Source organism: Dermacentor andersoni, chromosome 5 (genome assembly GCF_023375885.2).
Source record: "Dermacentor andersoni chromosome 5, qqDerAnde1_hic_scaffold, whole genome shotgun sequence".
NCBI classification, from domain to species: Eukaryota; Metazoa; Arthropoda; class Arachnida; order Ixodida; family Ixodidae; genus Dermacentor; species Dermacentor andersoni.
The window spans coordinates 157,009,835-157,034,212 of NC_092818.1; the positions used below are offsets into that span (position 1 = coordinate 157,009,835).

The 24,378-nt window shown below is 45.5% G+C and overlaps 1 protein-coding gene across 6 annotated transcripts in view; it reads right to left on the minus strand.

Annotated features, from left to right (window-relative positions):
* LOC126531446 (thrombospondin type-1 domain-containing protein 7B-like) overlaps nt 1-24,378 on the minus strand; it is an 834,929-nt gene that overhangs the window by 239,677 nt on the left and 570,874 nt on the right. For all 6 annotated transcript variants that reach the window (XM_072288436.1, XM_055071177.2, XM_055071178.2 and 3 more), the window contains one exon: nt 21,195-21,443. In XM_072288436.1, coding sequence (XP_072144537.1) covers nt 21,195-21,390 — 196 coding nt within the window. In that variant the 5' untranslated portion in view covers nt 21,391-21,443. The remainder of the gene's footprint in view (nt 1-21,194; nt 21,444-24,378) is intronic.

Genomic DNA, 24,378 nt, shown 5'->3' on the forward strand with positions numbered 1-24,378 from the left:
TACTTTCACGGAAGAAAAATAAATTAATAAATTTATCTTCATTAGGGCAAAGCTAGTTGACAAGTCTTCATAGACGCTCATGACGATGCTATTTTGCACGTCACAAGCGGAATACTTATCTGGATTTGAATAAGGAGCCAATTTATGAAGCAGCCTATAAAATATCTTCAATGCTTTAAATTATATGACATGTCACGTTCGGACGCAATCGAATTGGCGGAAGCGTTATCATAGGAGTTGGACGCTTGGCGTACAATGTCTCCAGTCTCTGGGTTATACACGTCGCCTCAGGGTGTCAAAAATGTCCCACGAGATAAAACACAGCCGCCACGTTCTTTGAAAAGAGAAGAAGCAGTTTCAGCAGCGCGCCTGTCAAAACATGGGGTGCATTAGCACGATTATTCGAAGCGACAGCGATGCGCCTGGCAGCCCGACAAGAAACGACGTGTAAACTTCAAGAAAGCTTCTTGTAACGCCCCTGCTGCGTTCAAGATACGAACACTAGGCGGAGTCAACTGTCCCGCCGCTTTACGAGGGTTTCTCGGAATTCACCGCACGCCATGCGCTTATATAGCCGCCTATGTCTGATTGTGCTGCTTGGTTTGTGCGCGCGTATGCATGGATGTCACCGTGCACAGACACCATGGCACGCACGCACGCACGCACGCACGCACACACACACACACACACACACACACACACACACACACACACACACACACACACACACACACACACACACACACACACAAACGCGCGCGCACACGCACGCACACACGCACACACAATTCCGAAAAGGAAGAGACTCCAGGCTTTTGTTCAGAGAATATCGCCTTTCAGGAGGCGGCATTTACTGATGAAACATAGAGCGTCAGCGTTTACCATTTGCCTGACAACAGCTAAACGAAACGAATACCGAGGAAGGAATTTGTTCCAGTGCATCCAGAAGTTGTGCCGATGTTCTGTCTTCTCTGAAGATACGTCAAGTAACATGTATAGCAACAACGACTATGTGTGCAAACAATGGGGTTATGGGCATCTTTCTCAGCGATGGTGCCGCATCTCACTTTTAGGCTAACATACATGTAGTAATTTCACTATATTTGCCACAGTCATAGCCTTAGTCGTTAAGGTTTCCACGAAAGTTAGTCAGGTCGGGTAACATGACGATAAAGAAGTTGCGGTCACTGACCAATTCAGGGTGAAACACGCAGAGACGTTTCGGAGTCCACACGAGTTAATTGGCCACGCTCAATAGCCAAAGTCACTATCCAAAACATTAATAAGGAGTCATACGTTGTAAAAGTAGTTTAGTAGGACCGTAGTTGCCCCTGGCGAAGCAGTAGCATTTAGCGTCACGACTGACGAATAACCGAGCGTCAGTAACGTCTCTTTGACCTGATTTCTGAAGGACGGCCAATGAAGTGTAGCCAAAACACCAAGCACACACTTGTAATGCAATCCACCAAGGCGAGAAAAGTATTTCCTCTTTCTGCGGTCTCTATAGCGACAGCGGGGCAGCGAATAAACAGTCTCAGAGTGCACAGAAGATTTTCAGTGAGTCACGGCCCGAAGTAAGTAAGGAAGTTTGTTGCAGCAAGTTACCGTGTAAGAAGGCGTGACCAGATGTCCGGCGAAAGATTAGTACGGCTTGTTCTGTGCAGACGCAGGTTGCCTGTTCTTGGTTAATGTGGGATGCCTACAGAAGCTTACGAATGTTAAAAAGAACGGTACGAAAATAAGAACGTTACGAAAATAATAAAATCTAGGAAAGCAGAAAAGATTTCAAGTGCCTTTCGGCTGATACCTTGTGGTACTTTCATTGTGCAGTTGGTGGCTGCGACAGAGAACAAAATGAGAGACTAACTCAGAACGCAGCAGAGGAGAATGAGTTCTCAGCTAACGAGTTATGGACAGCAAGCAGGAGATTGGCGTTGATGGCATTATCCCTTCACCGGCAAGGCGTTTCATGACGTTGACAGCTAAGCAACGTCGAGTGGCACCAGACGAAGAAAGAATCTCAGATAGATAGAAACAGGCAAGGTCTGGTATTGAGTTTCTTCGTTTGTTAAGACGAGAGAAATTGGCAAAAGTCAGGACGTGAGTGTCCTGACTTCCCAAATCAACTGTGCCGGCTCGTTCTTGTGCAGCTTGCTACGTGCTGAAAAGAGAAAACTAACAAATCGGAGGAACTGCTTACATTAACGTTGTTTTTCGCGCTGCTCACGCCGCGTGGTAATATTACGGTATTCTGGATGTTCAGGGATATTTACCTTTTAAATATTTTTCCTAATATGCGCTTTTAATAGTTACAATTGGTGTGTAACTTGTAGCCAGTAGCATTGTCGTTTCATTTATTGAAATGATAAAGCTACTAAGTCAACCACCAGATTCTTCCATTCTATTAGTTTCAAGTTCAGTCAGCGCTTCACATAGTGCCAACGTCTATCCCAATCAAAAACATTCTACATCTTAAATGCAGTGTAGTCCTACAAGCAATAACGTAGGCACAACTACGCACCCTTACTGACGTCCTCGTGACAATGGTTCTAGCTTAGCTAAGAATAAATATCTTCGCGATCCAAGCAAACGAGTGTTAGCAGAAAAACAAGGGGAAAATAACTTTTTTTTTCTTACGTGGATATACATTGAAGAGTTGTTAAAATGAAGTTATTGCCTTTAGACCTCAAACCTTACTCTTTTTGCTACCGCAAGGGTGGAGACACAAAAGTTGCAACGTGTCATTGCACGTGAGCGCGTGATTGAAACGTAATGGTTTCATTTTTAGGCATGAAAAAAGTTTGCAAGCAGCCGGTTCATGTTGCGCATTCCCTCCTCTACACACGCGTGACGTTTTCTTTTTCTGCTTTCCTTAGCTCTGAGAGAAACAAAATTACGAAACAAACAGACACACAATTAAGCCTTAACAGAAATCATACGTGACACCAAAACATTACTTTTTTCAATTATATTTTGTGTTTTTATTAGCTTCCGTTAATTAAGAAAATAAAAAAATAATTCAACCGTCGGTACTATACATCTGTACTTATCACTGTTCTTTTTTTCACAGTCAAATTATATTGCACGGATTTTCACGATGCCGCCGCGTGCACATCTGACCTTAATGCATTTTGTATATTTATCCCAAGAAAAGTTGTACGTTAGATAGTTATCGAGCTCTGTTGGTCGAGTATATTGCACACCAACACTTTGGTATGATAGCTAAGTTAAGCATAAAAAAATTATGTATAATACCCGTGCGCTTGTAATGTATGACGGTCATTGTGCAATACTTCTCTTTTATTGCGACAGCAAATATATGGACACACCATGCACATTCCTGGCATCGGCGTCGCCGGTATGTTCCCTATAATGTCCAAGTGCGATAGCACCATGGCTGCACGCCGTATGCTGTAGGTGCGAGTTACATCGCGTGAGCGTCACCCGAGGACGGTGGCTTGATCTCGCTCGCGCAAGGGAAGAAGGCGGGGTGGCTGCGCGCCGTCTTCCACGGCGTACAAAGCACCGATGAGGGGGGGGGGGGGGGGGGGGGGGGGCGTTCTACTACAGCGGTGGCTACCTGTAGCCGACTGAGCGCGACCGCGCGGACACTATACCTTGAAAGTGATCTCCGATGAGTACATACAGAGACATCCTCACGGCCTCGCAGTCCCTAACTTCAAAGCGATCTGCGATCAGTACGTAGTCTAGGTGCGCCTTGGGCTGATAGCTTCGCGTGCGCTATGTTCTCGCCGCTTAGTTCGCGTTGAAGTGAGAGGCATCGCGAAGGCTGATTCGCTCGCTGCTGCTGTCGCTCTTCCTCACAACAATGTTTTGTGAGCGACTATACGCGCTCATTGAGTGAGATTATGTTTGCCTGTGCGGGCGGGACACCACGCTCACTAATTTAGTCAGCAAGCGAATGTTTACGAGTTTATGCGGCCGATAAAACTACTATCCTTATTTCGAATAGCTGTCTACTATCTTACTATCGCAATCAATGCCTCGCCTTTCGGACGAAGCTTCGGTTTTTTGTTTCTCCACGTGTCGCGCTGGACTGCCTATTTCATTATTTGCTTGTCTATCTGCTGTCAATCTTATTCTGTAAGCTCATCGCTGTAATAATGAGTTACACAACCAATCGTCATGTAAAGGAGTTAATTAGGTAATCACGCTGACGATAGTGAGAGAATGTTGATAGTGATAATGTTCCTGCCTTTTGTTCACGGGGATGTCAAGCTGCCATTATGCAGCTTTCATGCTGCCATCCCCACCGCTTATGTACATCAATGTACTTATGCGGTAAATAAACTTCAATTCAATGGGCTGATTAAGAATCCTTCAGTTAACAAGTTGCTTACTGAAGTTTAAGATGCGCAGCTGTAGCCCGCACTGCATAGTAGCGACTCGCGCACGCCGCATCGGCACGAACGAAGGACAACCTCGACGCACCGCTCACTTATTCATTGCATCCGCCGATCGAACGGCGCGAAATTCCAGACGCGTCAAAGCCTCGGTAACGGGAGACACGCGCATGCTTCTCCTCCTCGCCCATGATACAAGTACAGGGAGGTAGGGAGAGGACAGGGGGTAAAGAGTGGCGAAACTGCGCGCGAATGGGTTATTATGCCCGCCAGCAATGCAGCGTCGGAAGAACAACCATGGCTGTCTAATTTTTTTTCTTTGTTTCCTCGCCACAAGTAACCTGCGATTGCAACGTGTGGGGAAATCAGGCGGGCCGCGGCGTGGAACGCAAGCATCGACCTCGTTCTTTGTGAACCTCAGCGGCGTTTTAGTCTTTTTGTCGTGCAACAATGTAGCACGCGGAGGCGGCGGCGCAGACGCAATCGCGCGCGATGTTCGCAGACGACGAACAACGGCACTCTTCCTCGCGCGCAGAAACGTGCCGTAAGGCACGCGATGCAAATGCTTCGGTCTTTCGCTTTCTTACGCAATAGCACACGAGGATCGTCACGCTCGGGAAAGACGAATTGTCGTCTATTGACTCAGCCCGCTATACAGACGCAGACGCGAGCTTCGCCTGCGATTTATTCGGATATATGTGGCCTTCTACATCCGTACTGAGGTTGTGGCCAATCCTGCTTCAGTTATCGCAACGCTCGGCTCAACTGCGAGAGCGACAGAGAGAGAAGGAGAGAGATGTTCTGAGAGCGCGGTGCGCAGTAGTCGTTTCGCCGTGCATACAGGCGGGCGTTCGTACAAAATCGGCCTTATAATACGACGATTAGGGCGGTTCTCCACGGCTTCAAACGCATGCCGCCTTTCTCTCGAAACTGCTACCAGTATGTTCATGCGCACAAAAAGAAAAAAACGAAGAAACGTTGCCGCAAAGCGCTCGCGTGCATTTGCGACAGTTTACCGCAGTACATCGGAAACGTTCGCGTGCATAGCTGGCCCACAGGCGACATCTGCGTTTCTTGTCTCGCTTCGCCCGCTTGAAAAGTTTGTGCACGATGACGCTAGGAGAGCCTCGTTCGCTTGTGGGAGAGAGTTCGTTTGAAATGAGATTAGCACTGAGGCCTAGCAACGATTGCTTCGCACGAACACGCGCCCGAGTGTATTAGCACTGCAATGCGAATGAAAGTTAGCGCGCGCTGTGAGCAAAGACAGTTCGGATAAAAAAAAAAAAAAAACATTGGTTTGATGATCTTCCGGCAACTTTCAGTGCAGGCAGTATGCGGATACGGAACTCACTGCGCTATCATAATCTGAGCTTTGAAAGCACTCGTAATTTTCTGCCGGCTGCAGATGTACCGCTTTAGGCTCTGCAGAATAGAGTTCCGTGGCAAAATTCACTAAGTGTTTCGCTACTAATGCAGTTTGCCTCTGTGTCCCATCAGATCCGATTATAATGCGTGTAGCATCCTGGTTGGCATTAATGCGCTCGATACGAAGAGTGCTGGAAGTACGTTTTATGTGTGTATAGCGGTTCTGCGGTGCAGTACTTATGCTTTTAATAAGCTGCTCTTCTTTTTCAACTCTGCACCGTTGTTGATAACTTGACATCAGACAGAAAATTCCATTCTTTGTGTACAGTGCTTGTAAACCGTGTGAGAGAGCAAGGTCATCCCCCATGCTAAGATGTAATGAGCGTCTAGAAGTTTTTGTTCAGAAGACATGAAGGCGAATTGTAAAATTAAAATCAAATTAAATCATGGGGTTTTACGTGCCAAAACCACTTTCTGATTATGAGGCACACCGTAGTGGAGGACTCCGCAAATTTCGACCACCTGGGGTTCTTTAACGTGCACCTAAATCTAAGCACACGGGTATTTTCGCATTTCGCCCCCATCGAAATGCGGCCGCCGTGGCCGGGATTCGATGCCGCGACCTCGTGCTCAGCAGCCCAACACCATAGCCACTGAGCAACCACGGCGGGTAAGGCGAACTGTAGGCAGTCGTCCCAAGGTTCCCAAAAAGGTAGGTCTTCTCTCGAAGCAGCTGCTTTTCGCCTTGAGCACACCGGCGCAAAATATTTAGCTTAGTCTTTCGTTGAACGCAACACTGCTGGAATGAAGAACCCATCCTTCCCAGATTGCTTCCAGGCGAATTGAAGAAGAAAGTAACACTACATTCGTATGTTTTCTCCATAGCTAAGGTGAAAAACGAAGCGATCGGCTAATAAACTACACAGCGAAGAAGCAAGCTTGCCAAACGTGATGCAGATTGCTTTTCTTGGTGTACTGAATTGCTAATTAAGGAATATGGAACGATGGGACTCAAGTGTACGACCCTTGACGATCACTTGCTTCCCAGTGCTGCTCAACGCGACCAGGCCCATAGAGCCTTGCTAACTTTCATGCAGAAAACTGATTCGGCCTCCCTTTTAATACATTTTTTCCGTGTTCCTGCTTTCATTTGACCGTGCCTCTGTCATTTGTTTATTTTCTACCTTCTTCTCATTTTCGCCTCTTTTCATTCCCTCCTCCCAAAAGAGCATAGGCGAGGCATTGTAGTCCTCTCAGTGGCAGTTGTCAGCTAATAATAATAATAATGTACTGAACCCTCACGGAAAAAAAACTAATTTTTGAACCCTGGTCACAGCGGACGTCAGCCCCGGTTGCTCTAAAAGCGCTGGTGTGTTTTTAAAAGCACAAGTACTGATTGAAAAATTATAGTCGCGGTCCAATGCTTTTCTTGCGGTTATGTAGCGTCTCTTCATATGTTCTCTTTGGTTCACATCTTCATTTCCATATCGCCCAGCACAGAGTAGCCAACCAGAGAGCTAACCTGGTTAACCTCTCTGACTTTCATTTTTACTTTCTCTCTGTTTCTTTCTCTTTGTCAAAGACCAAGAAATGACCCATATGTTTATTCCTTGATCCATAAAAGTAACAATGTTCGAAAGCTTCTGGTATATCATATCATATGATGTTGTGACATGGAGTGTAATTTAATACGTCAAGTTCCTTCGGTGCGCAAAACTAGGACACCGAACTGTTTCGCCTACTCTTTTGCCCCCACAGCGGTATCTACTGAAACCTCCCTGAAAAGTTTGTTGAAATTTCGCTTCTAACTCAGCATACCAATTGGTTCCTTGAATGGCATTATTCTTCACGTTTTACATTTACGAATGCGTTTCCTGATCTAATCTCTGTTTATACGGTGGCAGAATCTTGCACTAAAGCCTGGTCAATCTTCCTTCATGGGATCCCGACGTTGTACTGAAGTAAAATTAGATAAGCAAAAGCATGTCAGGAAACCTTGGCCTCTCTCGACAAGCAGTCGAGATGCCTGACCAAAAACTTGCTTTGTTTGGCAGCATAGTAAACGGCAGGAATAACTCTAAAACAAATAACAGAGGAACCGTCTAGACAGGCTGACAGTGCTGAATAGAATTCTAGGGTATTACGCGCCAAAACAACGATTTCATTTATGAGGCACGCTGTAGTAGGGGGAGGAATCGCCTGGACGAATTGACATAAGCGACTCCAGATTGATCCTGGCCACAAGGGGATCCTTAACGTGCCCCCAATGCACGGCAAACGGGCATGTTTGCATTTCGCCCTCGCCGAAATGCGGCCGCCGTGGCCCGAATTTAATCCAGCGACATCAGGCTTAGCAGCACCACACCATAGCCGCTAAGCCACTGCGCCGCCCAAAACGCTGCTTTTTAATTTTTTAATTTGTTTTTACTTTTGGCCTTCTCATCAATAAAAGTTTTTCACCACCACCACCACCACTGCGGCAGACGACGCCTTTGCTGCAGTACAAATTCCACAGGGCAACCAAAACACAAGCATATTGAGAAGGGATCAAAGCCACTTTCGAGTGGGTATTTCCAAGAATAGATGGTAAATCAGGCAAAAAGGAACAAAAATGATCGCATGTGTAAAAGTGCAGTCTGCAAATTAATGCAGGTGGCATGAAGGCAAAAGGAAGGATTCTATTGTAATGACACATTCTTGCGCGAAGAAAACAGGTAAAAGCGAACTTCAGAAGCATTCTTTAAAGGACGTCGAAAGTAGCTAGAGAACAATATTTTCAGTGTCAGAAAAGTACATGACAATAGCAGAACCACAGAGACCGACGCTACCGAATCTCGCCCTCCGCTGCACTTCCAAAGAAAAAAAAATGAACTTTTTATGCTTGCACGCATAGGGTAACCCACAAAGGCATGCAGACAGGCGGCACGTCGGCTTTAATTAGCGTCTTCGTTTAATTGGTGCCTTTCGAGAAGCATCCAGCTTTATGCCAAAGCCTTAAAGAAAGCGCCAGATTAGAAAGTAAAGCTGCTGACCTGCGATGCCGACTCGGTCGCTATTGAAAGCCTCGACTGCCACACGTTTCATCCCTGCGCCAGCAACGCGCAAAGTTTTACTGCTGAGAAGGCAATAAAGTCGGTGCGAAGTGATGCTGTCTGGTAAGGAAGATTGAATGGGGGGTGTACAAAGTGGGGAAGACCACATTCCTCCAAATCAAGCCTTCGGGGCAAAATGAAATGCGTACTCTGTGTGCGAGGATGCGTTTCGATCGTAAGAGTGCTTGAGAGAACGCGTGAGAATGTTGTGAGTGAGAATGAGTGAGAATGACCGGACAGGTATATTGCTTTTATGTGGAGAACTAATGCCAGCTTAGCTGGCCAGTAATTCACTAGTGCTGCAATGCGGCATTGTTGCTATGACATTTTAGACTTTTGCTGCAGCGCATACAGACGAGAAGGCACGAAGTCCCATGATAGACACGGACACGGCACTAACTTTCAACAATATGTTTATTTCTAGGCACTATTTGCCTTAATTATATCCTCTGCCGCGCACCAGTGAACGCGTGCATTACAGTAATCACTTATTGAAGAGGAAAATAAGTTACAATCACTTTCAAAAGGAAAAGAGTGTTGACACTTTAATAACTTCAGCACATGTGCAGAAATTCAAATACTCTATTGCGCAATGCAATAGACGGTTTGCTAATGTGTGCGTGATCATCCATGGCGATCCAGTCTGCTTCTATAGATAACCAGGCGAGTTATAGAAGCAGACTGGATTATTGTCATATCCTATAACCACCTATTGCATTGTCCAATAAAGAATTGGAATTCCTGCGCATGTGCTGAAACTATTGAATTGTCAGCATTCTCTTCCTTTTGAAAACGGTGTTTTTTTTTCTTTTCCTTTTTTTTTTCTTGTTTGATGTTTTCGTTGAACAAGTGATTAGGCTAGTTCACGTATTCACTGATGCACGGCCGATGGTATAAATAAGGCAAGTAGTACGTATCCGGAAATAAACCTATTGTTGGAAGTTAATGTCGTGTCTGTTTGTTTCATGTGCCTTCTTGGGTCCTCGTCTATACGTACAACAGCACTCCAGTAATCAAGCTTCGTCTTGATGTGTAAGGCATAATGTGATAACCTATGCTCGACTTGCCATTATTGCTTGAGTCTTTTGTAGATTATGTAACTGCATTTATTTGGTGCCGATACATGTGTTAATCTAGATTAAACAGAGTTATCGACGTGATTTTGTTACACCGTGATAAGTGATAGACTGTTAGTGCATTGTTCCAATTCCTATTCTGCGGAGGAGGGCTCACGGTGTGAACGGCACCATTAGTTTTGCCCTTCATGTTGTTTAGCCTTTTGTAAACAAGTAAACATAATCTGAAGAGTAAGCAGACATAGGTGGGCAATCCGAGGCTTGCAAAGTAATGCTTGCGGACCAAATTAGCATGTTTCCGCATTTTTTATTTGGTGTGTATCATTGCGTGAACTTGATTAATCGGGTTGTGTCTAATCGCAGAAACTGCAGAGTCGCCCATTATGCTGCTCTTTTTTTTCTATATTGACAGTTCTTTCAAGTCAACCGAAAAAGTGTTTTAGGGCCGGAAAGCTTCCAGATCACCTCGTGTTATTATTCTTGAATCAAGAAATAAGTTATTGTAAAAAATTTTAATTAAATTATGGGGCTTTCAAAGCCACTTTCTGATTATGAGGCACGCTGTAGTGGGGGACTCCGGAAATTAAGATCACCTGGGGTTCTTTAAGGTGCACCTAAATCTAAGTACACGGGTGTTTCCGCATTTCGCCCCCATTGAAATGCGGCCGCCGTGGCCGGGATTTGATCCTGCGACCTCGTGCTCAGGCTCAGCAGCCCAACACCATAGCCACTGAGCAACCACGGCGGGTACATAATTTATTGTATGTCCAGGATCCGGCAATACAAGTAGCTGCTAACCTTTTCAAGTTAAAGGGACACTAAAGCGAAACAATAAATCAGCTTAGACTAATGAAGCATTGTTTGAGAACCCTGTAGGCAGTCATTTCAAAAGATAGTTTGATTATTAGATGAGAAAATGAAGGTCCAAGTATCAGTATTTGAATTTCGCGCCGAAACCCCAACGCCGGTACGTCAGCGTGACGTCAGGGATTCCAAAGTATGTTTTCGCATTTGGGCCGCGTTGGCTGAATAACGATTCCCTAAACTTGCCATGTTTAATATTTGGTTCCTTTAGAACACAATGCAGTCAATCTGTACTGCATTATATAATTAGTAGGCCCAAGAAGATGCCATCAAAATCCAAGACGTGACAGCCCCCAGGTGCGGGAAGTTAAGTAGGCGTCGCCACCCGTATTTCGTTCTTGCGCTTTTTCTGGCTTGCCAAACGTCTTAACGTTGTAAGAGTGGTGTTTTTGGTGTTGTAGAACGGTAATTTACTGATGCAGAAGAAATCATTTTTCACTTTAGTGTCCCTTTAATAAAATAAACAAAACACATTTTATTGCTTGGAGACAGTTTTCTATTTTCAAAGCATGAATTTACGACTCCTTGTTATCTGCCGTACACTTCTACAAGAGTATATGGGCGCATGTACGCCTGCAAGTGCATGTTACGTAAATAAACAAATTATGTCTATAGGGTTTCTTTACGAGCGAATTTTTTCCCTAGGTGTGCGTGAGCAATGCTGCTGCTAGTGAGCGACATCGGAGTGGCAGAGGGAGAAACTAAGTGATCATTTAAGGCAGTAAGGTTAACCAGGGTAACTCTCCGGTTGATTTTTTCTGCGGCGGGGGAAGGGGAAAGAGTGGAAAACAAAATGAGGCCGAAGGAAACTAAGATATCAAGAAGGCCTCTCCCCACAAGCAGGACTGAGGCACCTGACAATAACTGCTCCATTCCATACTGCCCTCGATGCCTTAAGAAGAAAAAAATCTTGGCAGTCTCGCCCGAAGGGCCAAGCAACGGTCTAGCGCTGCGCTCGAACATTTCGGACGGTATTCTAACTATACGCGGGTCCGACTAACATGGACGCGATATGCTAACGACTAACGCGGACGACTATAGCGCGGATGCGCCATAACTTTTGACACCCCTAAAAGCTGTAACACGCCGTGTAGCGTCTGCAATGACATCGCAGGCACCACTACGCTGCCCGTAAAGATCTGCGCCAGTAAAGTTATATGACTTTCAGGACTGAGCTTCGATACTTTAATACACATATACTATTCAATAGTCTGGTGAGATTTAAGATAAAGGCCACCGGCTATCAATGTTATGCTTCATTATGTTTGTTTGCGGGCCACCTTCCCCAAAATATTTAGGAGTAATCTAGTCAAGAACATAAGACCTGGTTTGAGAAACCTGGTGGTTGAATAATATAGCATTCGTATACGGCACGTGCAAACATATGGCATACATACACCTAAACATATGCGAATTCACATGGAAACGCCGACGGCGACGATGAGGCCGATGACGATGACGGCGAAAGTTCGCCCGAAGTGTCTACCTAATTGTTATCTCAACGAAGAAGGGCTAAAAACAGCAGAACTCATCGCACTATCAATGTCAACGTTAATGCCCTTAGAATTGAAACAATGCCGTGACACAAAGCAATAATACCGCATAAACTCGTCAGGTATGAAGCGTGTATGCAGCCTGGCTCCTCTTTCGTGCTGGTCTGGCCAAGCTATGCCATCTGTCGGCGCCACCGCAAAGTCCGCGTGGGGCGCGTGTGTGAATATATATTCAGAGAAGATTGTCCGAATTTATTTGGTGCGTGTTCGGTACCGCCGTACATCCGATAAGCTTTAAAGGTATTGTTTTTTGTCATTGAAGAACGGCACATACCGGGTGACGCAAGTTGGCGTCAAAGAAATTCACTGAGAAGCAGCACATATCCAGTAGTTCATACACAGGGACCCAAGATGGCGTCGTAGAGGTTCTTTGAAGAGAGCACCTAGATAGCACCAGGGGCCCATACTCAGTGACCCAAGTTCACGTCAAAGAGGCTCATTCAAGTCAGCACATACCTGTGGTGGTGGTGGTGATAAACTTTATTGAAAGGGGGAAGGGTAAAGAGCGACGTGGCTGAGGGTTAGGGCTCAAGTAACATACCTAGTCGCCCAACGTTGCCAGTTGCCAAGTTGGCATCAAATAAGGTCGTTAAACAGCGACACACTCCCAATTGGTTCGGTGGTTGGTTTCGAACCCTCTTCCATCAGTACAGCAGTTTGGTGCGCTACCCACTAGACCATAGACTATGCACTCCCAGTGGCACAAGCCTTGGACCAACTAGGGTGGACATCTTCTCGGACCAAGGTCCAAAAAATCTGTTTTCGCGTAAGAAGAAGACTATGAGCCCTGTCGAGCATGGTTCAGACCATTTTTCTTTGTCCACTGAAACAAGGACAATGACACAGAGTGCGCAATCGTCTATTTGCACCCGTAAACTTCATATTGATCGGAGTGGCATGCTGATGAGGCGAGTAGAAAGGAGGAGGACCGGGAGGGTAACTAGATTTTCCCTGTTAATGACTCCCACGAGGTAGTTGCGTCCTGTCCCGTCTACCTATTTACTTATTCATATATCTCACAGGCTACAGAAGGAGTATTGCGTGAGGGGGGGGGGGGGGGTACAGATAAGAATTGTGGAGCGAAATACATGTCATACAGTTAGATAAATGTTTACAGAACTAGAATCAAATAATAAAAAGAAAGAACGCGATCAGAATAAAGCGAAGGAAGGTAAACTAAATGTTGTGAGCTAATCAGTATACAGTAATGCAACAGACTTAGCCCAAATACTTACACAAATGCACACCAATTAAGTTAAGAATTACATAAGTAACACAAATACTGTTTGTTACCCAAGTAAACCAAATATTGCACTGATGTTTTTGTCTGAAGGTTACTAGGTCGTTAATGTCGGCTGTGTTAACGGGAAGACTATTCCGAAGCACAATGGCACGTAGCAAAGAAGAGCAGTTGACTATATTGTTGTGAGCGAAGCTGCGCTGCAAGATTGCGATGACTATGCAGCCTTTTACATGTACGAGAGTGAGGAACGAGCGGTATAGTAGATGGGTGTACATTACGCATGATTTTGTGCAGAAGACAATGCAACGCTACACTCCTGCGTCATTTCAAAGATGAAATCGACACCGACAATTTGGTGTTGGTCACTCTCGACAATGGGCTGTAATGTATGGCAATGAAACGCGCAGCGTGGTTTTGAAACGACTCGAGAAGGTAAATTAGATAAAAAAAAGTTATGGGGTTTTACGTGCCAAAACCAGTTTCTGATTATGAGGCACGCCGTAGTGGAGGGCTCCGGAAATTTCGACCACCTGGGGTTCTTTAACGTGGACCTAAATCTAAGCACACGGGTGTTTTCGCATTTCGCCCCCATCGATATGCGGACGCCGTGGCCGGGATTCGATCCCGCGACCTCGTGCTCAGCAGCCTAACACCATAGCCACTGAGCAACCACGGCGGGTGTAAATTAGATATGCCTGATGAGGTGACCATATAGAAGCTGCGAATTGGAGATGGGATTGCAGTAATATTTGGTAGGCAATCTTTCTGGTGAGGTAAGGAGCGCTGCGAAGGTTACGATTTAGATATCCGAGAGTGCGCCATGCCTTAGCCGTTATTTTTTCAATGTGGGATGACCATGAAAGGGTCGGTGTTAGACCAAGGCGCACGTACGAAGATGTGCAAGCGACGATACTATTGTGAAGTGAGTAATTGCAAATGGAGTGATTTTTTTTTTCGAGTAAATGCCATTAGGTTGCGTTTGTTAGTGTTCAGGGTCATCAGCCAATTCAAACACCAGTTAGTGGCACACTGAAGGTCATGTTGAAGAGCGACATGACAAGCGGGGGAGAGGATTTGACGGTAGATAACTCAGTCATCTGCGAATAGTCGAACACTTGATGTAATGTTAGATAGCAAGTCATTGATGAAAATCAGAAAGAGTAATGGTCCAAGGACACTTCCCTAATGTACAGCTGATGTTACGTTACTGAAAGGAGAAGAGCACTGGTCAATGACAATGGACTGCATTCGAAATGACAAAAAATTTCTTCTCCGAGAAAATGTTCGTTCGTCAAGGTTTAAGCATGATATAAATACACTTAAAATTCACGAATTCAAGAAACAACTAAAATGATACATTCTGTCGTATACTGATGCCTAGTTCGTATACTCACAATCATTCTTTCAGGGTGCCTTCATTTCATTTTCATTGTCATACCATTAGGTGTATGTTTGGTATCCTTGCCATACATATATATTCGAGTTTGCAAATTATGCTGTGTAAGTCACGTCACTTACGCTGTTACTTTATTAGTCATCAACGTGATTATGTTACAGAGCTTTTTTATATGACATTTATGCACCTGTAATTCTTCAGTCATGCTATTCATACTAAAACCTTTAATTCTTCCATGTTAACGATCTGTTGAAACTGCCGTAATTTGTGTTTTATTACGTTTACTTTGTAAAGGAGGTCCCATTGCAGTGTTTGACTTCGTGACCTCCTTCTGTATATTAACATCTTGTAATCTTTCTAATCATCACAATAAAACCGATTCTGATTCTGATTCTGAGCAGAGTCCAGAAATGAGGTGACAGTGTGCGACGCGAGCAAGTGCTTTAGAAAAATCTTAGTATTTAGTCAGTCTGAGAATTGTCGTCCATATTTTGAAAAAGAACAGTAGTTACTTTCATTTGTTTTGTATCACATGAAAGCCCTTTTCCGAATCCATGCTGATGTTTAAAAAAGTTGTTACTTTCTAAATGGTGAACGACATTAGTAAATATAATATGTTCGAGTAACTTCCAGGGAACGCTGGTTAGTGATATGGGACGGTAATTACTCACATCGCTCTTGTCACTTGACTTGAAGATGGGCATAATTTTGCCGACCTTCCAATCATTTGTTAGCTGCCATGTTGACAGTGATTGCTGAAATATATGGCTAAGGATAATAATGGAAGGGACTACTGAATGGTTGAGAATTTTATTGTTAATGCCATAAAATCCAGAACTAGTCGATAATTTCAAATTATTAATCAAAGTAGCGATTCCAGTAGCTGTTAAGGTAATAGTAGCTATATATGTACTGGTAATCTAAGTCTTCGACTGTGGCATATTGGAATGGTCTTCTTTTGTGAACGCGTGTATGAAGTAGTTGTTAAAACAGATGTGCAGTGCTCTCGCATCATTGGCGCACCAGTGATGTCCATCAGAGAGGGAGCATCAGAGCTGCTTGAAGGAGATATGGTTTTCCAGAACTTCTTAGAATTACTTTTTTATGAGTGATTGGAGGTAATCGGAAATGAATTTGGGCTTAGCTTGACGAACGGAACTACAGTAGGCTTTTTTGCAGGCTTTACGCTTGTTCCACGAAACTAGAGCGTTCGCACTTTTGGCTGCCCTGTGTAAACTTCTTTCTTCTTTTTTAATGAATTCAAAGTTTAGTAAACCATGGTTTCTGGCACTTAGTGCAAGATCAGATATGAGGTATGTATTTATTTGCTAGACCTAGTAGTTTTTTCTTTAGGAAGACACCAGTTTTCCTTGACTGATCGTTGAGAAAAGGTTGCGAGAAATCTAGATGAGAAGATCTGCAAATCGCGGTTAATGGCATTACTATAGTCGGCTCCTTGATAATCAAATATTCGTTTTGGTGTTTGATTACGCGTACATGAAGGCGTGCAAACTGTAAATCCCAATAACAAATAGTCATCAGTGATTGAAATGGCGCTAGCATTTTCAGGTGCTGTTGTTAGAACAAGGTGTAAGACGTAAGTAATGTGCGTTGGTTGGAGAACTAGTTGCTCAAAGGAAAAGTCAAGGACGAGTTCGACAAAGTCGTTGTCCGAATCGCTTTACCCCTGTTGGGTGCCTTTTCCGTATGAGGCAATAAATATATATTAGGGGCTGCGAAAGCTTGATATTCTCGAGAATACGTGAACCAGAACTCTGGATGGCATGTAATAGGAGTTATATATCGTTCTCCTAATCGAGAACACATATGACCGGTGACGCCTTTTTAAGGACGTCGCAGACTCGCTTGTTCCTGTGAAGTGGGTGGCGCACTTGATGATAGGGGATTGCAAGCTGATATCGTTTCTCACTTTATCACAAAGAAATTAAACCCTATAATCTTGTCACGTACAGAAACTCCGCCGACCTTTCTTCTACAGCATGACGAAAAAAAAATAATTGACTGACTGGTAAACAGCGAAATCACTGAAGCTCTTAGACGTTTAATGATGGTGAAGTCGAGGAATATGGCTTGGGACAAAGCAATAAAAAACTGGGTTAACCGGGACCCAAACGGTAGAAGGTGGAGGCAGAATGTCTCCAAGCCAGTTGCGTATCGAGATGGGCTAGGAAACGATGGTAACGCCGGGATGTTGCTATGCGCTACACCTGGGGAGGGCGATGGGGAAGTGAAATAGCGATATCATCTCATACACTACTGTTCCCGCGTCGACAAACAACCCCATACTTTTCAGTATGCCTTGAGTAAACTGGACGACAGGCCATTTGCCCGAAGCAAAGTTCCTGGAACGCTGGCCTCGCAGCTCGTCAGCACGGAAAGCCACACGAGCTCTTCTGCAATTTACCTGAAGGCGACAGACTCTAGTGACCAACACGCTAAGCCATGTCGAGTGCTTGTGACTGAAATAACATACTGTCTGCTCATGGCATCGCAACATGACATTGCGCCTGGCCGGTTGTGAGCTTGTTAGATATCCTTATCTAATATATCAGCAGTTGCGTCCACGTCTGTTCGTTCTTTCTGCGTCCGTGTTCCTTAAGTTCTACTGCTACAATCCTCGAAGTTAGCCCTTATTATGATATCTTATAACTAGCCAAGCGTAAATACTGTTTCGAAACAGTTAAAGACGCGGACGTGGAACGCATGACTGACGCTTTAAGCTCTCGTTTACAAGAGAGACCGCTCGAGTCTCCTAGACAAACGGAATGGTTATTCACGTTCACAAACGCACGAACGCGTCTTCAAATATTGACGTGACAGCGTTAAGGGACCCGTGACGCAAGAAATCCGGTGTCGGCGTCTAGCGTCCAGTGCCGACCGTCTTGCGAGGAAAGAATCATTCCGAATTACGCATGCCGACCCACGCAGGCCCTCCGCGTGGCGCAGAGGCGCTGCTGAAATAATTAAATTTCTCAAAGTAAGATGCGTCAGAAAAATCGTAAATTACCACTTACACACAACCTACATGCATAATAGCGTCGGAAGGTAATATGAATATACGTGAAAACATAATTCTGTTGCGCGGAAACTGAAACAAAAAGCCCTTTTCCAGCGTTTCTACTATTCATAGAGTGGCGCGCCCCGCTCGCTTCCTTGCAACAAGACCATCTAGCAGAGAAAAAAGAAAGAAAGTTACACTTGCCGGGAAGCGTGACAAGCAGTCACGCTTCCCGGCAAGTTTGAATGCTTTCGCGTTCCACTCAAGAAGGTGAAGCTTAAGCCTCCTACAAAATTTTTCTTGGCTCCTAAGTGCAACTTTGGTCAACGGTTCTGAGTACGTGGGGGCTAGAAAAACCTTGAAATTTCAGTTAAGGTGTCAGGGCTTCTATTTACAAAAAAAAAGTTCTCACACTAAAACGGTTTGTAACAGCAGTTCCCTGCCAGCCAATTGTGATCTTGGTCACTTACGAAGCACTTACGAAGAAAAAGCGTTGTGAATTAGGCGCTGGCTCGTGTTCACAAATCTTTTCGTGCCTAAGTGTTTCTTGCCTTTGGCAGGTCGATAGCCTTCGCTGATAGTATGTCAAACTTGAAGATTTGGCTTGAATGCTTACTTAAGGGACAGTTTTATGGTTAAGAACTTTGTTTCGTATACGAGCTCTTGTTTCTAGACTGCAACACGGCTTCTGCTTTCACACTACTTCGCGAAAACCCACCGTGCATGCGTCGTTCTAAACCCTCCATCAGCGGAAAAGACCTCTGCGCACTGAGCTAGGTAGCATCGCCAGAGGAAGAGTCAAACGAAAAGCCACTTCCGTCCGATTCGATTCGTTTTCGATTTATTCGCACGCTTCGGAAGTGAGCAACGACAGCTGTGACTGCATTGGTCGCGCACACTCGGACCGTCGCCCACCACGTTCTATAGATGTACATCACTTTGTGATTACTTGCTCACCAGCCTCAGCTTCTGAAGTCATTTAGTTAGATTCAGAAATCAAACAGCGCTGCATTACAGCGAAGAATGGTTTCGCAGTTTTCCTGCGGTGGTGAAGGCCGGCGGCGTGCTCGGTACCATATATGCGAGTTAAAAAACAGCCAGCAACGCAACCTGCCTCTAGCTCCCGAAGTTTTGCTTTGAAACGTAATTTTCAAGAGAGCGTCAGAGAAAGCAAGCAGAGGATATGTAGGGCGGTAAACCAGACGAGCGTCCGGTTTGCTATCCTACACTGGTTTCCTACCCTGCACTGCTACATACACTAAGCAAGAATGGGGAATAGCAATAGGAAAAGCGTAAGAGCGAGAACAGTGCGTGCCCGCGGACGGACGCAAGGAACTAAAATTTGTTACTGAGGTCGGTGTTCTTAAAAAAACTACAGTAGCGCACGAATACGTTTCTTCAATGATTACGTAAAAAAATGTTACAATACGTAAACCTCACTCGACTAGACAAGAACTACATTCCGTTGATTTTTTATCGAGTCCACATTGAAGCTCAGCTAGGAGTTTCTACGGCTGCGGTGACGAAAGCTGATTCCGTGGCCAGCATCAAGTTCCACTCAAAGAGCAGTGAACAATACAGCCTCCATGGGAACCCCGAAGCGGCCGTACGATCAGCGCGTTATGAATCATCGATAAGAACCGCCAACAATCAGACCCCTAGTTTACTTCCGACGTAGGACGTGAGAACTTGCTTGTACACCTTCGCTGTCTTTGATGTATCAGTTGCTCATATTGGCATATACCTGCGATGGACATTTTCTTTTCCCCTTTTCACGCTCAGCTCATTGCTCCGTCGTTAGCTTCTTCTCATGCTTCTTGTTAACCTCAAAGGTTCAGCCCTGTATATGTAGTATAAAGGCTACGACGAGGAATAAGGTGCATCATAAAGGGTGGCCAACGTTACGATAGGACGATCTATCTTCGTTATTGAAACGTTGACCAGGCTTTCTGAGGCACTTTATCCGTATTTATAACCTCTACACCACGGTGTGCTACTACATCTGGCAGCCCCTTTCCTGATTTTGGATGCCCCATATGTAAGTACTGGTAGAAAGCAGTGATTACGCAGTCTCAAAGATAGCGTTAGGCTGCAGGTTGTGACCTGGTATTGCCTTCTGCATGCGCTCCGAGACATTTTTATTTCTCTGTTAATGCGTACAAGTATACTGTTTATATAGGTATCTATAACATGGATAAGGTGCCTCAGAAAGGCTGGCCAACGTTTCGATAGGAGGACCTATCTTCGTCATAGGTCCTTATATCGAAACATTGTCCAGCCTTTCTGAGGCACCTCATTCGTATTTATAACCTTTATACCACAGTGTGCTACTTCACCTATATGAGCCCTCTTCGTGGTTTGGATGCCCCATTGTGCAAGTACTGGTAGAATGCAATCATTACGCAATCCCGCAGGCAGCGTTAGCCTGCCAGTCGTGACTTGGTATTGCCTCCCACATGCGCTACAAGACATGTTTTATTTCTCTGCTTATGTCTATGAGCATCTTGTATGTATAGGTGTATAGTGGCGCAAACGTTTGCAGATACGTATTCGAGAAATATGCGTTTTTCGCCCTATTTTACACCAAGACTCGAGGAACGCAGCGACATTTCGAACCAGCAGCCTCTCACATCACGATGATAAGTCACGATGCAGGATCTGTATGACAGAATTAGTTTCTGCGAATTGGAAACATCAACGAATCGCATATGATAACCTTCATCGCTATCATTTATTTTACAGAGGCTTTGCATAAAGGGGTAGAAAGAACATCGGAATAACACATTACTCATTGTCACTTAAATTACACTTAGGGAAGCTCAAAATTTCCGACGCATTTCTGACATATCTTTAGCGTGACATGGCCGAGTCATTTCTGTCAATCACTGGCCATATAGAACGCATAGGGCCGGGCCGAGATTAAAGCGTCGTCATCGCTGATTGCTTCAGCACAGCGAGGCGCCACATCAAATACACGCCGGGAACACGTTCTATGTCGCTGTCACCTTATGCTATGATGTTCAAGGACGCTGGATAGTGTTCGCATGGGCTGGTTGATACATGATTTATACACAATGAACAGCAAAAAAGCATTGGGCAAAGAAGGCAACAAGCATTCAGTGCTTCGTTGTGCCTGCTTCTTTCCATTTGTGTGCCGTCACGTCGTTTTTTTTTTCTTTCTTTCTTTGAGAAATCAGACGCACTGTTTTCCGGGGCACGCACCTGTAACCCAACGGTGAGACCGGTGCCTCGCACGCTGCGCCGCGCGCGAGGCCCGCCCGGCGTCAGCCACCGGGGTGCAGAGTAGCAGCAACAGTAAGAGCGGTGGGAGTAGCCACTGCACCAGGGTCCACCGCCGTCGCCTTCGCCAGGGGGCGCTGGTGCGCCAGGTAGGAGAAGGGGCGTGGCCTCTGGCCATCCCCGATGATGGACATGGGGCGCCGCCGCCGTCTCTCGCGCTGCACGGATACACTGCACGAAAATATAAAAAAGGAGACAGCTTGGTTATGTTGGCTTTGGAAGTGTTGGCCAACCTGTCCACACTTTGTATCTTTTTTAGTTATATATATATATATATATATATATATATATATATATATGTATGTATATCGGGCAAGACACGTGTCACCGGCTTTTCCCCAACATCTAATTATCGTTTGAATTAAAGGTTGATGTCAGGTGAAGTGAATATTTACATCTGATAACAAGGGCCCGTATTCATACACACAGAAAAGTACTCAGCTGGAACTATACGTAAGAGGAAACGCCAGCCACTCATGATTCTGGACATATTATTAGTGAAGGAGATCGCACAATGGGCCAAGGGCACTTACGAGTGAAAGCTACCAAGAAGGAGTGAGAGAGAGAGAGCAAATGATAAAGGAAAGGTAGGGAGGTTAACCAGGACTGAGCCCGGTTGGCTACCCTACACTGGGGAAAGGGAAAAGGGGACGGAAAGATTAAAAGAAGAAGAGAAAGTCTACTGGGTATATCGTTCGGTAACTCAGTTCGGATCACAAACGCTGACTCAAACCAGTAGCCTTCAAATATCGCAGCAGAGCTTTTGTGGCCTTTTGTAGCTGCGATATGCGAGGCCATGGTCCCAAGATCTTCTTCAAGGTGAACGGTGTTCTATCTAGCTGATTGAGAGCTGTGCAGAGGTCATGTCTTTCGTTTTGAAAAGATGGGCAGTAGCACAGTAGATGTTCTATAGTTTCCTCGGCACCGCAGGCATTACAGTCGGCGCTATCAGTCATTCCAATCAAAACCGTATATGCATTAGTGAATGCGACGCCCAAGCGTAAGCGGCACAGTATTCTTTCTTCATTTCGCAGAAGCCCTGGTAACAGCCGCAGTTGCATAGAGGGGTCGAGGGAATGCAATCGTTCTTGGGTGAATTCAGGTGTGTGCCACTTCTCTAATGTCATACGGTGTGCTACCTTGCTTAGGTGTTGGGCTGCGTCGGTCCGCGATAAAGGTACAGAAACAAGGGTTGCTCCTTCGTGTGCTTTCCTAGCAGCTTCGTCAGCGAGGTCGTTGCCGGAGATACCGCAGTGGCCAGGCAGCCACTGAAACACGACGTCGTGTCCTTTCGGTATCATACGATGGTGCATTTCTCGTATCTCCGACACTAGTTGTTCACACGACCCGCGACGAAGAGATGACAGAAGACATTGTAAGGCCGCCTTCGAATCGCAGAATATTGCCCACCGATTAGCGGGTTGGTTGTTAATGTAATCAACGGCACCTCGGAGGGCAACAAGCTCCGATGCGGTCGATGTTGTCATATGAGAAATCTTGTATCGGACGCTAATTGATCGTGATGGTATAACCACTGCGCCGGTGGAGCTGGTCTGAGTGGAAGAGCCATCCGTATATATGTGGACTCGGTCAAAGTAGAAAGTGTTCAAACAATCCAGAGCTGCTTGCTTCAGGGCCAAGGTAGGCAGGTCGGTCTTCTTCCTTATCCCTGGAACCGTGAGACGCACTTGAGGTTGTTCTAAACACCACAAAGCTGAGGTTGAACGTGCTGAGGGTGTGAAGCCCGATGGTAGACAGGCACGATGGATGCTGACCTCGTTGGAGAAGGACGCCTGTGGTCGTCGTTCTGGCAGGCAGGCAAGAGAGCTTGATTGCATGCGTGAAACATGACGAACATGGGCCCTAAGCGTGTCGATGCTAATGTAAGTCGCGATCGGATGGTCTCGAGCCATTATAATGGTTCCTGCTGTTGAGGCGCTCCGCGGAAGTCCTAGGCAAACACGTAGTGCCTGTGCTTGCACGCTCTGTAGTTCTCGAAGATTTGACTTGCATGTTTTAGCAAGCACGGGAGAACTGTAACGTAGCAATCCGATGAAAAGTGCTCGATATAAGTGTAGCATGGAGCCCACTGAGGATCCCCATGTTTTCCCGGCGATAAACTTGAAGACATGAACAATAGATGTGAGCTTCTTCTTCAAGTGGGCAACATGAGGGCTCCAAGAGAGGTCCCGGTCCACAATGACACCCAAAAACCGATGATTTCTCTTGTAGGAGATAGGCTGGCCATTAATGCACACTGGATAATGAGACATTGGTTTTCGTGTGAAAGCGACTAACGCACATTTTTCTGTTGAGATGGTAAGGCCTTGTGTGTGAAGATAGTGAGATGCCTGTGTTGCTGCTTTCTGTAGCCTTGCGCGAACCTGCAGACGAGTGACCGCTGATGACCAGATGCAGATGTCGTCTGCGTAGATTGAGACACTCACTGTTTCCGGTAGGGATTCGGCCAGCCCAAGAAGCGCGAGGTTGAAAAGAATAGGGCTTAGAACCCCACCTTGGGAAACTCCTCGGCATGTGTAGTGGTCGGTAGTGGGACCATCTTCCGTACGTACGAACATGGACCTTTGTGTCAAGTAGTTTCTGATCCATCGATATACTCGCCCTCCTAGTTCAATTGTCAAAAGTGCGTCTAGAATGGGTTGATGGGAAACGTTGTCGTAAGCGCCTTTCACGTCCAGAAAGAGCGCTACTGATAATCGTTTCCAAGATTTTTGCTGTTCTACAGATGACACTAAAGCGATGACGCTGTCAATCGATGAACGGCCTCGTCGAAATCCCGCCATAGAATCAGGGTAAATCTTGTGGTGTTCTAGGTACCATTCGAGACGCATGAGGATCATGCGTTCCATGAGTTTCCCGACGCAGCTTGCAAGTGCTATAGGCCGATACGATGCCAGTTCGAGCGGCGACTTTCCTGCTTTTAGTAGCGGTACCAGGCGGCTGCGTTTCCACTCCTGTGGGACGACACCATCTTGCCATGAACTATTAAAAAGGCTGAGGAGTTCTCTTCGTGCTTCTCGGCCTAGGTGGCGCAAAGCAGTATATGTTATGCCATCGGGCCCTGGTGAAGACGAACACCTACAGA